General features: G+C 39.1%; 1 protein-coding gene across 1 annotated transcript in view; it reads right to left on the bottom strand.

Annotated features, from left to right (window-relative positions):
* LOC125236746 (unconventional myosin-Ia-like) overlaps positions 1-14,347 on the bottom strand; it is a 58,596-nt gene extending 44,249 nt beyond the window's left edge. Inside the window, exons 1-8 of the mRNA XM_048143672.1 lie at positions 14,218-14,347; positions 12,069-12,220; positions 11,693-11,808; positions 10,697-10,991; positions 10,357-10,420; positions 10,256-10,269; positions 10,049-10,133; positions 9,450-9,619 (exon numbers count right to left, since the gene is read on the bottom strand). Coding sequence (XP_047999629.1) covers positions 9,450-9,619; positions 10,049-10,133; positions 10,256-10,269; positions 10,357-10,420; positions 10,697-10,991; positions 11,693-11,808; positions 12,069-12,182 — 858 coding nt within the window. The 5' untranslated portion in view covers positions 12,183-12,220; positions 14,218-14,347. The remainder of the gene's footprint in view (positions 1-9,449; positions 9,620-10,048; positions 10,134-10,255; positions 10,270-10,356; positions 10,421-10,696; positions 10,992-11,692; positions 11,809-12,068; positions 12,221-14,217) is intronic.
* Between the last annotated feature and the right edge of the window lie 2,059 nt (positions 14,348-16,406).

Below are 16,406 nucleotides of genomic sequence, written 5' to 3'. Positions count from 1 at the left end.
AATATTACTTTATCAAAGGTTTTAATCCAGTTTTGTATATCAAATCCGTGGTAAAATATCAAATTTCTTTCTAAAAGTTACATCAAATATTGCATTCTAAATATATTTCCCAGGAATTATGTTCAAAATTAATCATTGTCAACTTTCCTGACCTGTATTTGAAACCAAGATGCAATATTGGAACGCCACTCAGTTGACAACTGTCAGTGTCAGTATTCCGTCCATGTGAACGTAGCTTGTTGGTAAATAAACTTTCCCAACCTGTTTTGCATCGAATAACAGTGAATTTTATGAGTGAAGACGTGACTATACATGTGATAAAGCTTCAAAGATATTATTTGTCAAAATATCCAATGAAATCCCAAAGAAAATATGCACCAAGAAAGTTGGTCAAGGAAAAGTTGATTCGCCGTAAGTTTTATATGTAATAACGAGTCCATTTCCTCGTCATAGACGCTTGTTCTGTTACAGTACCTTGGTGAACTGGAAGTGGTCCTTGTCGGCGTGCTCGCGGACGCCGGGCGGCGCGGGTCCTCCCGGCGGATGTAGCGGCGTGTGGTGAGTACCTTGGTGAACTGGAAGTGGTCCTTGTCGGCGTGCTCGCGGACGCCGGGCGGCGCGGGTCCTCCCGGCGGATGTAGCGGCGTGTCGTTGGAAATCCCTGAAAATTAGTTGCGTGGTGGGACGCCACACGGTACGTCGAAAGAAAATTCGAGCGCATAAATTACTTAACACGTATTCCCATTCACAATTCGAAGGAAACGGTACCAAAGCAATTATCGTCATTCACAATTCGCTTCACCAATCGCTATATTAAGGAGGATTTTATTGCTTCCGCGCGGCAGAAAAAGACCATATTAGCCGATGACATTGGATACACTAATAACCAACAGAGGATTTTTGTTAATGACCACTTAACGGCGGAAAGCAAAATGTTACTAACTAAAGCAAAATCAATTTTAAAATCTAAGAACTTTAAATATGTGTGGGTAAAGTTTGCAAAAATCCATGCACGGAAAGACGATAATTCGAAAGTCTATATTATAAACAGTGAAAATGATTTAAACAAATTAACTTAGCATGTGTTATATTTATTTTATTGTGTTTGCTTTCATTGCTTAATATAAAATTGTATCTACAGAAAAGTTTGGGAATCGTTTGCCGGTCGACCGGTCCTGTTGCTACTGTAGGCGCTGGGCGCCTTGTCTTATCGCTACTTGCATTTTTTTCGCACCGCTTAGGTCAAGCTCACATAATTATATTTGTCTCTGTCTATCGCACATACCTACTACAGTTAATTACTCGCTCTCTCGCACTTATGCAAAATAACTTATGTCTCGTAACAACCGCATATTTTTATACTCGGTCACATCGTTTACATTTAATAATTGCTTTGCCTGTTTACTTAATTATCAAATGTTACCTATATTTCATATTCTTAATTACTCTGTATTTATTCCATGATTATTTTATTTATTACACGCGTTAATGTCTTTAAGCGGTAAGGAACCCGGGTACACTTACCCCACTATTTACTATCAGAATGTGAGGGGTCTTCGTTCTAAAACATCTACATTTTATCGCAATTTAATCTCTTCAAATTATGATATAATTTTCTTAACAGAAACTTGGCTTCTGGATGGAGTGTTGGATTCGGAATTGTTCGATGACCGTTATGTCGTTTGGCGGCGGGATCGTGACTCAGCCTTGACTGGACAAAACCGCGGTGGCGGTGTTATCATTGCGACTCGTAGGGAATTGGCGGTCGTTCCGCAGCCTACCTTCCACTCATCAGCCGAAGACCTCTGGGTTACGTTATCCATTAAAGGGTGTCGTAATATATTAATTAAACTTCATTTATGTGTCCTATATCTATGTAAACAAAATAATGGATATACGTTTTCCCAACAGTTGTCAAATTATTTAACTAAACTTAGTGATGCAATTTTATGTAACTGCAATGATAAATTTCTAATAATAGGTGATTTTAACCTCAGCAATATCACATGGACTGCGCAGGATTCGTCAATGTCCCCGTCAAATTATAAAACTAATGATGAGTGCACTTTAATAGACGAGTTAAATACATGCAATTTAAGTCAGTATAACGGTGTACTCAACCACCACGGTAAATTGCTGGACCTTGTTCTGTCGAATGATATTGTTTGCGTAACAGAATGTTTTGACCCCCTGGTACCTATTGATCCCTACCATAAAGCACTTTTAATATCGATTAAATACGCTGTAATTAGCTGTCTTAAGCCAGCTCCTCTAACAAAGTATTTTTATAATAAAGGTGACTACGATTCAATTAATATTGAATTAACTATTATTAATTGGGAAGAAGAATTCTCACGGCGCTCGCTAAATGATTCAGTTGAGTATTTCTATTTTATAATTAAACAACTCAGAAATAAATACATACCTAGTAAGAAAATACATAACGACTCATTTCCAAAGTGGTATTCGCCGGCGCTTAAAAAAGCTATTAAAGAAAAGACTAAATACTTAAAAAAATATAAGATATATGGTAACAAATCTGATTTAATTTCATTTCATTTCCAGAGGGACAGAGTTAAAAAGCTTGAGACTGACTGTTTTTCTAATTATATTCAACGCGTTGAAGAAAACATTTCCAAGGACCCTAAACAATTTTGGACATTCATGAAGTCACGCTCTACTTCCCACGGTGTACCTAGTTGTTTAAAATATGGTAACCGTTCGGTCAATTCAGGTTCAGATATATGTGAGGCATTCTCCGAGTATTTCCATACTACTTTTTCAGCACCAAGTACCAACCCAATATCACCTGTCGAGTCTGCGTTTAACTCCGCCTCTCACATATCTCGAATTGTTGTCAATCGTGATGAACTCACTCGGCTGTTACAGTCACTTGATCCATCAAAATCGGCGGGTCCAGATGATTTGCCAAGTCAAATTCTGATAAATTGTGCAAAAACTATCGTTGAACCGATATACTTGTTGTTTAAGCGCTCCTTTGCTGAGTGCTCTGTGCCGTCACTGTGGAAATCAGCCTTTATTACACCGGTCCACAAAAAGGCTCAAAAACCGATATATGCAACTACCGGCCAATTTCTAAGTTGTGTATTATCTCTAAGGTTTTGGAGAAAATAGTTTATCGTCAGGTCTATGGAGCTGTCAAGAACCATTTTAGTCCTACTCAACATGGCTTCCTTCAACGAAGATCTACTGTCTCAAATCTGATACTGCTAAATAACTTTGTTACTGAGGCGATGACTAAAGGTAGTCAAGTTGACGTAATCTACACGGATTATAGCAAGGCGTTCGATAGGATTGACCATGGACTGTTAATTCTCAAGCTTTATAACATGGGAATACATGGAGACCTGTTGCGGTGGTTTATTTCATATATTGACAAAAGATCACAGGCTGTTGTTATTAATAATTATGTATCTAGTTGGATTACTGTTCCAAGTGGCGTCCCTCAAGGTTCGTTATTAGGGCCCCTTTTATTCAACATTTTTGTCAATGACATTAGTGACTGCTTTGTTTTTTCTAAATTACTGAGTTTTGCAGACGATATGAAAATATTTGCTAAAGTAAACTCTATTCACGATTCTGCTTTAATCCAAGATGACCTTATACGCCTTGATCATACTGCCAATCCAATAAATTGGAACTCAACCCATCCAAGTGCTTTACTTTAACCTTCTCTCGACAACGCAACGTAATTCATACCTCATACTTAATAAAAAATCAACCACTCAAAAGGGTCCAATCTATGAGAGATCTGGGGGTGACGCATGATTCAAAACTTTTATTTGACTCACATATTGAAAATATTATATCTAACGCTTCAAAAACATTAGGATTCATTATACGGAGTTCTACACACTTCACCCAAGCTAAAACTATTAAAATTCTTTACTGCGCATATGTAAGAAGCAAGCTTGAATATGCATCACAAATTTGGAACCCTCGTTATCATACGTATATCGACCGAATAGAACGCATTCAAAGAAAATTTATTAAGTTCCTTTGTTTTAAATTGAATACTCCATATAGTTCCTCCAACTATATTAACATATGTAAAAAACACCATCTCATTCCTCTAAATAGACGTCGTGACATTGCGGACATAATTTATATTTTAAACATAACCAATGGGAACGTGGACTGCCCCGATTTGCTAGCTGAACTTTCTTTCAATACTCCATCTAGATCCAAGAGACACTTTCCTCCCCTTTCTATTCCCATCTGTACGCGCAACTACCGGCAAAACAGTTTTTTAATACGTGCGAGTAAAAGTTTAAATAAGTTAACGAAAAACTTAGACATAGACATTTTTAACAGTAATATCCAATCTGTGCGGCGTAATCTAGTGAACAATAGCTTTGAGTGAGCTTGCCCTACCCGATGACTGTAGTTTTTTAAAGCAAGTGTGTCATTTAAGCATGATATTTTTTGTTTTGTTTTGTTTAAAATCTAGTTAGATTAAGTAGGTTGCTTAGTATTGCAATGTGATAGTGTAAACCACCTAATAACTCCCAGTATGTTACTATTGGTGGGAACCTGTAATTGGCTTTTTGTAACCTAATTAAGTTAACCTTTCTGTATTAATAGCTGTTGGTTCTCCGAAGAATAATAAATAATAAATAAATAAATAAATAAAATGTATTCCAGGGAGATAAACACACGGCTGCCAGAAGGTCAATTGAATCAACACTCTTCCAAAGCTTCGAGTTCTTCCGTCACATTAAACAGTAGCCATGACTTTACCAGCGACTCTACCCAGGAGAAACAAGTAGGTACCCTGCCATCGCCGCCAGAAATATCTACTCGGGAGGCACAAAAAGACACATCAACGCCGCCAAAAGTGTGTATTATAAGTGCGAACAATTCTAGCTTACAAAAAACCACCAGCCGATATTTCAATGAGTGTCTTCACTATCGCATGTCTGGGGGTGGAATTGAACAACTATTTAGTGAGTTACAAGGAAAATTACAAAACTTTACCTTAAATGACTTTTGTATTATCTATATTGGCGAAAAAGACTATACTGTAACTTCGAATTATACACAGTTAATTATTTTTATAAGAGAACAACTTCAAAAAGTACAGCATACCAACGTTATAATATGTCTTCCTAGTTTTAAGCTTAGTCGTAAGGCAGCTTTATATAACAAAAGGGTAGAATACTTTAATTATCAATTGTACTTAGATAATGCGCGGCACGAATATGCCTATATTCTGGATTCCAACAAAAATCTGTCTTATACCAACTTCATGTTTTTACGAGGTGCAGATACAGTTAATAACAGAGGGCTTAAAGTAATATTTAAGAGTGTCTCCGATCTCATACATATAATAAGAGAGTCATGTTCATCTCCATTGTGCTGCAGTAGTATAAGTAGAAGGTCCACACTCAATATGACGCAACCCATGCAGCATTCCTTTCGATGCAAACTCTTCATTTAATGTCATGCATCAAAACATCGCCGGAGCCCTAGGAAAGCTAGACGTCATTGAACTGTCATTGCAAAACTTGAATAATAACAATCATCATATAAGTGCATTATGTCTGTCCGAACATTTTATACAATTAGGAAATGAACCTAATTTGACACTTCACGGTTTCAAAATGGCAGCTTGTTACTGTCGTAAAAGGAAAAGTAGAGGGGGAACGTGTATCTTACTTCGGGAAGAAATAGAATTTAACCCTTTGCCATGGATTAAAGATATATGTGTTGAAAAAGTTTTTGAGTGTTGTGGTGTGAATATACCATCACATAATATTACAATTATATGTGTCTACCGAATACCAGGTGCTGACTTAGATTTATTCTTCGAAAAAATCGAAAACTTATTGCATACTCTTACTAAATCACAAAAATACTCTAGACGTGTAATAATATGTGGTGACTACAATATAGATCGTTTAACTACCAATTCGATTAATACAGAATTTGAACGAATTTTACAAAGCTATAATTTTAAATTACAAATCAATGAGCCAACACGAGTGACTAGTATCTCTAGCACATGTATCGACAACATTGCTACAAATTTTAAAGCTACAGGAAAATGTAATATACACAACTTGTGCCTCTCAGACCACAAAGCACAAATAATATCGGTCCCAGTAAAGTCTCTTAGTTATGTAAAATACTGGTACGAATGGAAAAGAGACTTTAATTTAGAAAATCGTAGAAAATTTCACCACGCTATGCAAAATTTATCATTTTCCGATATTGTGTCATGCAATAATACAAACAGAGCTTTCGATGATTTCCATGAAATAGTTAATTTATTTTTTAATCTGTGCTTTCCTCTAAGAAAAGTGAGAATAAATGCAAACTGCAAACCAAAGTGGATAACTACAGGATTAAAAAAAGCTATAAAAACAAAACGAAAGCTATATCTTAAATGCATTCATTCATCTGAAAATATTCATAAAGTTAATTATAGGAAATACTCTGCTCTACTAAAAAAATGTATCAAGAGGTCACAAAGGTTACAGAATCACAATTCTATATATAATGCAGATAATGTGGCAAAAGCGACGTGGTCAATTATAAACTCTCACATGGGGAAGCGTCAACCAGGCCAATTCACTGACAGTATGATTTTTGAAGATCAAAAAGTAACTGATGCAAAAGAAATGGCAAACAAATTAAATCATCAATTTACGACTCTAACAGATAACGAACAAAGTACAAGTAAATACCAATATAAATTACAAAACTTAGACTCAACAATATACCTATACCCGACAAGTCCAGCTGAGGTTGCAAGAGTAATCATGACATTAAAAAACTCCAAAGCAGCTGGTTATGATGAACTACCTACATCAATTATAAAAGAAAATATTTCAGTGTTTGCTTTTGTACTAAGCCACATAATAAATGTGTCTATGGCAGAAGGCGTATTTCCTGACAAACTTAAGTTCACGATTATAAAACCTTTACTGAAAAAAGGTGATAAAACAGACCCTTTAAATTATAGACCCATAGCGCTCATACCAGTCTTATCGAAAATCTTCGAAAAAACTTTACATCTCTTCTGTCCGGAGATCAATTTGGTTTTCGTAAAAATAAATCGACAACCTTAGCTGTAATGGATCTAATAAAAAATATTTTGACTTGTAGAAATAATAGCACATCAGTTACTGGCATTTTTATGGACATGTCAAAGGCTTTTGACAGAGTAAATCATAGCATACTATTAACGAAACTATACCACTATGGTATTAGAGGGAACTGCCACGATTGGATACGAACTTATCTAAACCAACGTGTACAATGTACGGAGATACAGAAATATGACGATACCACAAAAACGTTAATAAAGTATCGATCCGATTGCGTTAATGCTACGACTGGCGTTCCACAGGGCAGCGTCCTTGGACCATTGCTTTTTCTCGTGTATATCAACGACTTGCCCTCTATTACCAAACACAAGATGACGCTTTTTGCTGACGACTGTTCCATAGTAGTACAAAAGAAAGATACCCAAAATTATGAATCGGAAATCAACCAAGTCTTTAAAAAGGTAAATATGTGGTTAGTTAATAATAAATTGAAAGTTAATCTCCTTAAAACTAAATTCATGGAATTTTATGCACCACAAGGGAAACCAACGAACGTAAAAATAAACTTTAATGGTGTTTCGATTGAATGTGTGTCGTCAATTCGCTTCCTAGGTATTATTTTAGATTGCCATACTAACTGGAAAGACCACACGGAAATGCTAATTGATAAACTGAACAGGTTTATATTTGCCCTGCGGAGGATCTCACAGCTTTCTTCACAAAAGTCTGCACTCTTAGCATTTAATGGGCATGTAATGTCCAATTTACGTTACGGGTTAATACTTTGGGGCAATTGTAGTAATATGAAAAAAGTATTTCTACTACAAAAAAAATGTATACGGGCTATATGTGGTGTGCATCAAACAGAACCCTGCAGACCTCTTTTCCATAAGTTAAAAGTGATGACACTGCCCTCACTATACATTTATGAGATAAGTTTATTTGTTAAATATAATATAAGTTTATTTAGAAATAAGGCATCCACTACAATATATCAGTCTCGAAACGGCTCAGACTTATGCTATCCTTACCACTCGAAGACAGCATTCTTTTCAAATAATGTTTTGTGTATGTCTATAAATATTTAATAAATTGCCAGTAGAAATAAGGAACTCTGACATGCCTGAATTTAAATATAAATTAGCTCAATATTGTTTAGATAAGTGTTTTTATAAAATTAACGAATATTTCCTATGACTTATAAATTAATTAATAATAATAAATTATATGAATGTAATAATGTGTCTTGTAAAATTATAGGAATTAATATTAATAAAAATCTTTGTTGTGATGCAAAGTTAGCTCATAGCCTCATACTAGTATTAGGTATTAGTACATAACATTTACATGTACACACTTAGTTAAGTATCCCTAGCTAATAAGAAAAATTTGCATGCTTCTTTAAGTAAAATGTAAGCACTTAATATTACTGTCCAACTATGTAAATCACTACATTTTGCAAATAAATAATCTTTATCTTTATCTTTATCTCGCGGACGCCGGGCGGCGCGGGTCCTCCCGGCGGATGTAGCGGCGTGTGGTGAGTACCTTGGTGAACTGGAAGTGGTCCTTGTCGGCGTGCTCGCGGACGCCGGGCGGCGCGGGTCCTCCCGGCGGATGTAGCGGCGTGTGGTGAGTACCTTGGTGAACTGGAAGTGGTCCTTGTCGGCGTGCTCGCGGACGCCGGGCGGCGCGGGTCCTCCCGGCGGATGTAGCGGCGTGTCGTGAGTACCTTGGTGAACTGGAAGTGGTCCTTGTCGGCGTGCTCGCGGACGCCGGGCGGCGCGGGTCCTCCCGGCGGATGTAGCGGCGTGTGGTGAGTACCTTGGTGAACTGGAAGTGGTCCTTGTCGGCGTGCTCGCGGACGCCGGGCGGCGCGGGTCCTCCCGGCGGATGTAGCGGCGTGTCGTGAGTACCTTGGTGAACTGGAAGTGGTCCTTGTCGGCGTGCTCGCGGACGCCGGGCGGCGCGGGTCCTCCCGGCGGATGTAGCGGCGTGTCGTGAGTACCTTGGTGAACTGGAAGTGGTCCTTGTCGGCGTGCTCGCGGACGCCGGGCGGCGCGGGTCCTCCCGGCGGATGTAGCGGCGTGTCGTGAGTACCTTGGTGAACTGGAAGTGGTCCTTGTCGGCGTGCTCGCGGACGCCGGGCGGCGCGGGTCCTCCCGGCGGATGTAGCGGCGTGTCGTGAGTACCTTGGTGAACTGGAAGTGGTCCTTGTCGGCGTGCTCGCGGACGCCGGGCGGCGCGGGTCCTCCCGGCGGATGTAGCGGCGTGTGGTGAGTACCTTGGTGAACTGGAAGTGGTCCTTGTCGGCGTGCTCGCGGACGCCGGGCGGCGCGGGTCCTCCCGGCGGATGTAGCGGCGTGTGGTGAGTACCTTGGTGAACTGGAAGTGGTCCTTGTCGGCGTGCTCGCGGACGCCGGGCGGCGCGGGGGGCGGCGCGGGGGGCGGCGTGCGGCGCGGGGAGCAGGGCGCGGGCGCGGGCGCGGCGCCGCAGCCGCGGAGTACGGCGTAGTGCTCCCATGAACGTTGGAGTTTCAAGCGCTCTGCAATATGCGCGCTCGTAACGATTCAGCAGTTCCATCATCAAACAAATTGAGGGCTTGAGAAATCGACCGGAGTTTGGAAAATTCGGGCTTAAAATCTAATTTTCCCAACAAAATTACTGTCCCGATCGAAAACTAATGGAGAACAGAGCGACAAACCTTAGAAAAACAGTCATTTACTAAATTGAAAACCTTTGAATATTTCAAAACCAAAATGAAAAATAATAGGGCATGGAGTCCATCCGCGCGAAAGAAGTGAAACTTCTTAATGTGTTGTTTTTCAAAATTCGAGTTGGCGACACTGAGCGTTAAACGTTTAACGTGTTAAACCTTTCACGCTGTCAGTTAGAAGTCGCATTGGAAGTTTCACTTCAAATATAAGAAACAAAACTGTAAGGCGAAAGCGCACGTGACACAAGTGGCACTCACTCAGCAGGTGGGGCTCGGCTCCGGCCAGCAGCTGGTACAACACGTGGAAGTTGCGCTCTCCCTCTAACGCTCCGCTCGCTCGCTCCTGCACATACACACACAACTTACCAGTGTGGACATATATAATTGAAACTTTTACTTAGGTAAGTTAGGTATTTCAATATGAAGTTCTATTATTTTATAATAAACACAAGTAATTTGAGTTACCTTTTCCAATAAGTCTGCATGTAAAATCAAAACAATTAATTTATTTCTTGACATATTTACTAAAACATTATATTTAAAAAAGATAATCAAATCGTACTCACAGTGTGTGATGTGTCCACCCACGGGCTCACCCTTGAAGTCAAACTCGATGTCCAGCAGCTTGCCCTGAAAGTAACACTTTATTAAAATAAGGTCCCAATTTAAGAGTTTATTTAATTTATGAGAAAGACTTCTGTTACAAAGACACAGGCAGATGATGAGACACAGGTAGTGGTAGTAGTACATTGTTCCAGCATTGTATAGCAGAATACCTGAAACTCCTACGAAATGCAGATTTAAGGACGAAGGAAGAAGCGCGAGCGGCTGCTATCATATCAGCTCCACTGCCATGATCACGTCGTGGAGGCTCTGCAAGGTATGGCCAACGTTCAATGTACTCACAAATCGACTAGCATTATGGTTCCTCGCCGTGGCAGCGTTGCCGAAGGCCTCCAACAGCGTGCCCGCCGCCGCGAGCGCGCCGCCCGCCTCGGCGCCGGCGCCGGTGGCCGCGCCCGCGCCGGTGCCCGCTCCCGCGCCCGCGCCCGCGCCCGCTCCCGCGCCCGCCACCACGGCGCACTGCAGGCACACGCGCGCCGCCTCCGTCTTGCCCGCGCCGCTCTCGCCCGTGATCACGATGCATTGGCTCTCGTTGCGGTCGCGGACCCAGCGGTAGGCGGTCGCCGTTATAGCGTAGCTAGGGGTCAAATTTGGCATGATTTTGGAGTCTGATACTTTCATTTTTATGATTATTACTGACAGTTTCATTTTTATGAGCTAACCAAATGATACCTACAATTTATGTACTAAGTTTTCATATAGTAACAAATGTAACAAATATCAAATTTATTTATTTTTTTTAAATCGGGACTTAATCGCGTATAACTACATATTAAACTGACCTCCAAGTGCGGGTTGTTCGAAAAACTCGCGCGGCTGTCAGAAGGTGTTGATGTCATTTCAAGCCAGTTTCTAGACCACGGGGACAACGCCGTCCTTGAAACGTTGGAGGTCAGTTTATTGTTTGTAGTTATACGCGATTAAGTCCCAATTTAAAAATAATTATGTGTAATAATCGTGAAAGTTTAAATCAGTGTATCAAATTTATTTATTTTTATTTTATTTAGTTTTATCGGAAGATTAATTTTATTTAATACAAGATTATTTAGAACGTTTAAAGAACACTTTAACACTTGTAAATTCTTCATAGAGGCTCTAGCTCTGTGAGCTGCACTTCGCGATGGTTAGAATACGTACGCAAAAGTGAAACCGTAGAACCTGATCGATCACTAAATTTGACCAGAATCGGTTGCGAATCGCAAACCTTTACAGGAGAAAATCCGGACATACAAAAATGAAATCGAGTTAAAAGCTGTCGCTCCGGTCAGGTATACGTACAGATGCGGCGGCAGCTGGTAGGGCGGGCGCGCGAGGTAGGCGCGCACCAGCTCCGCCGAGTACTGCGGCAGCGCGCGGCACGGGTTCACCGACACTAGCGCGTTGCCCACGTACGTCTGTAAGGAAAACCAGCGTAAGACTAGTTCCTGTGACGATTATACCCCTTCATTCACGAGGGATAAAGGGTGTTACGTCTTTAATGGAATTGCATATAATATGAGACCGTACTCGTATGCTGCAATGATTAAGGGGACCTAAGTCCCACGCAGTTATAGCAGACTTCTTCAATCTCACAATCTCGTAAAGTTAGGTAAGTAAATGGAAAGGAGGATTATCAGAAGAGAGCCGGCGTGAGTATAATAAACAGCGGACTCACGTAGATGATGTCCCGCTTGTAGCGCACGTGCAGGTTGTGCAGGAACGAGTCCTCGGTGAGCGGCGCCAGCAGCACGGCGTCGCTCTGGCCGACGTCGGAGCCCTGCTCCGCCATGCCGGCGCCGCGCCGCGCCTCACCGCGCCGACATCACCCTGCCCGACACACATCACACACCGCACTACAATCCAACTAAAATTCAAAATACTTTTAAATATAATAGCAGGGAAGGTTTTGAACCATTTTCGGTTAGTTTCACTGAACTTATATTGACGGCTAAGCTAAAGACTATTTGAGTTGTTTCTGTCAAGCTTCCGATATTTCAAAAGTAATCTGTATGGTTAAAATCCCTGTCAGTATAAGTCTTATTGAGCATTAGATAATAAGGTCAACCTTCACCATCCTGCTTACTAGATATATTTTACAAAATGAAATAGATGTCTTTTACAGGGTAGGACAGTGTCGGTTAAAATAGCCAAAGCTATATTATTTATTTTTATAAGAAAGTAGGAATGAAAATATTTTATCCTACTTCTCTGCAAAACGAACTAAGTTCCAAAGAAAGTGAGTATAATGTAACACAGTATGAATAATTTACTTCTTTAGCACATATTTTTATCACTTAAAAATATATCAAAATGATGACAATTTTATTGTGAATGAATAAGTTTCATCCAGTGGGCAGATTGGTAAGGATTGAACACAAAATTCACCCATATAAATTCAATTATATCAAAATCTATTCTAATTACCAAACTAGCATTTGGATTTAATGGGAAGTATACCATAGGTATTGGCCCCTAAATGTTGCATGATGTGGCATGATGTTTTTTCTACAGTTTGTATTGTTGCAGAATGGCCATTTGAGCAGATTATGTATGTTCCACCAGTTCAGAAGCAGCTTTTGTTTTTAGACAAATAGACTGTTCCACCACACCTCGGACACAATATCAATGGTGATCAAATATATGAAAGAAGCGCATTCCTAGCACACAGTCTGAGCTCGTGTAAGTGAATGCGTACTATGCTTGTATGAGTGAAATATGACAGGTCGACTGTTCGCGTTTTTGACAGGTGGTAACTGTGAGGTAACCGAGAGGGGGGGCACTTTCAGGGGAGCAGCACTTTCAGCGTGGTTCCACTTAACTTAAAATTTATGATTATTTTATTCTAGTGGCTAGAGCGGTTATCATAATAAAATAATGGAGTATAGATAAAATATTTAAAAATATTTTAAGCCATACTATAGTATGATAGTACTTTCTTAGCGACACCCCGCGCTATTATACAGTGGTTGGTTCCACCGAGTTAACTTCTAAAATTTAAACGCACCCTTAACAAGATTATTTTTTGATTCTAGTGGGTAGATCTCGCCACGGTTATCATAATAAAATAATGGAGAGAAAGGCTCTCGAAATTGAATGAGTCTCACGGGAGTTTTAAAAATATAATTACATAATGTAACATTTGTTTGTTAATGAATTATACTAGGATTTAACTCAACTCTCTGAATCCACAAACAAATAGTGAGAGACTCAGAAAGAGATCAATCATAACATCATAAGGGAGGTATGTAGTGGTATCATAGTTCCCCTAAAAAGTGTGTAAGTATTGAAGATTATAATATTGAAATGTATAAAGGACTTCACAAACTATCACAAGACATTTTAATAAGTATAAATCTAATAAGTATAAATTACAGTGGCAACAATATAACGTAAGTTTTAAAAAACTTTGAAGAATAATATGTAAATTGGTACTTGAGTTTTAAGTATACCTAATACTTAAGCAAAAATGTTACTTCCTAGGACTAGTTCTTAAATCTAACTATAGAATAAGAATGGCATACAGTCGACTTTTTTAAAGATAATCAGCACGAATGTGATTCTTATTCGCGATGTATTGAAGTTATAGTCATAATGCAGCATTTAATTTCTCCTTATATTGACAATTTGTCTAATCTTAATTACAACAGAATTATAGTTAGTAACGCAGTATTAAATTTTAAAAGACGACAAGTGTGACATATTGCCTGATACCTCGGTTTGTTTTGTTTAAGTTTATTGCTAGAGCCAAAATCGACCACTGCAGTAGCGAGTACCCCACGATCATTAATTGTGCCAGGCGACACGCGCGTCTTCACTTTACTCACCTTAGCATAAATTTCTTAGCATATAGCTAAAATAACACTATGTAGCTAAACGAAAATTGTGTATCATCGTCTTTAGAATAAACTGTTATTAATTTTGCAGATAAGAGGTACAAGGACCTCTCAATTTATCGCCAGAATATGACATTTGTTGACTTGACAGAAAATGACAGCATGAAGGTGTTTATCAAAATGAATAAAAATATTGCTTATTTGTCGTTTACGTTCAATTTTATTTAAAACGAGTTGTTACTTAAAATACACAATAAATAAATTTGTCATTTATTATATGTGGGTATTTTCTTTATAATAAATGGAATAATTATGATATTAATTTGAACGCGACAATAACGGTCAGCCAGCGATAAAAGTTCAGTGACCTCACCTCTTCGTGCATCTTCGTGCCAAATCGCAACTGTACCGTCACTATTGTGCGCGGAGCCAGCTGTTACCGACGATAACAAACAAATAAATAAAAAATGCGTTGTTTGGCATGTAATGGCGCTCTCGCTCAGAATGAGATCCTCAAATGCACGGCATGTAAGGCTGAATACCATTACCAGTGTCTAAACTTTACCACAGCACAATTCATGACAAGAAATTACGAATTGAATCGGACATGGAAATGTCCCGATTGCACAAATGTAACCCGTCGGCGAAACGACAACACACCCATACGAAAATCAGATTACGTTGAAATAAACGACACTAACATGTCTGTTGATAACTTAAACGATGTAGATAGCTTTATGGACGAAAATTTGAGTGTACCCGGTGACACTTTAAATGAAACGCAAAATAATATTTTATCAACTACACCTACCGGGTCTCAACAACAGACAACAGACATGCTACCAAACAATATTTTACAACAATTTGAGGAACTCTTAGACAGAAAGCTTCACGAAAAACTCTATGAAAGTAAACAATCTATTACTGCAGATATAAAATCATTTATTACTTCACAAATTAATGGAGCAATAGCCAACTTAAAAAACGACACTGTACAAAAAATCAACACTTTACAATCAGAACAAAACAGCCAAAAATCAACCTTACAGAAAATTAACAGTACTATATCATTGCTAGAGACTGAAAATAGAAAGCTACAGAAGGAAATCCACGACTTGAAAGAAGCCATGACACAGTCTAAGCACCCTGAAAATACTCCCCCTACAGAAAAAACCATACCATCAGACAACTGTAAAAAAATTGTACTACATGGTCTCAACTACAACTACTGGGAAACAGAAAACGAACTGTATGATCGTGTAATTAACGTTTTCCAAGAAATAATGAATGTAAACCTAGTTAATTATGTCGAAGAGCTTACTAGAATTGGCAGGGCAAGTAATAAAAGACCAATAGTTATAGAACTCCTAAGCAAGAAAGTAACAAAATTTCTACTGGAAAATAAACACTTTTTTAGAGCAACCGGCTTATCCATAACAGAGTTCCTAGATAAAGAAACACTACAGGCCCGAAAAAAACTTCAAGAAAAGCTCCGTAACGCGCGACGAGAAGGCCACCATGCCGTAATTAGAAATAATAAATTAATAATCAACGGAAAACAGTATATGGAAACGTCGGAATCCCCTACAACTCGCCCCGAAAAAATGATACCTCAAATGAACACGACTATAAACACAAACAACCTGGACGAGTCTGGAACATCAACAACACCAAGCCATCATACGTCACACAACGTAGAAACAAAAGACGTTTACGACAACCAGAAAACACCGAACTCCTTTCGAAACTAAAAAATTCCTAATATATGTACAAAACATGCAAAGTTTAAAAAACAAAGTTGATATATTAGAATCATTTATAAACAGTAAAAACATCCAAGTAGCGTGCTTATCTGAAACTTGGATATCGGAAACCCAAAAAGATTTAATTCATATCAACGGATACAATTTCGCAGCGGCGTACTATCGTAAGTACCGACAAGGAGGCGGAGTGGCAATTCTGCTACAGACACACGTAAAATACAAGGAGCGCCCGGACATCGCAACTTTGTCTCAGGAGCATATCGTGGAGTGCTGTGGAGTAGAAATCCCTGATGAAAAAATCATTCTTATGAATATTTATAGGCCTGACCGAGAAATAGACACATTTTTCCATTGTCTTGAGAAAATATTAAATAAAATTAAACATTGTGAACAAAATAAAAACATTATTATAACGGG

This window comes from Leguminivora glycinivorella, chromosome 2 (assembly GCF_023078275.1).
Source record: "Leguminivora glycinivorella isolate SPB_JAAS2020 chromosome 2, LegGlyc_1.1, whole genome shotgun sequence".
Lineage (NCBI taxonomy): Eukaryota > Metazoa > Arthropoda > Insecta > Lepidoptera > Tortricidae > Leguminivora > Leguminivora glycinivorella.
This window is presented reverse-complemented; position numbering and strand designations above follow the sequence as displayed.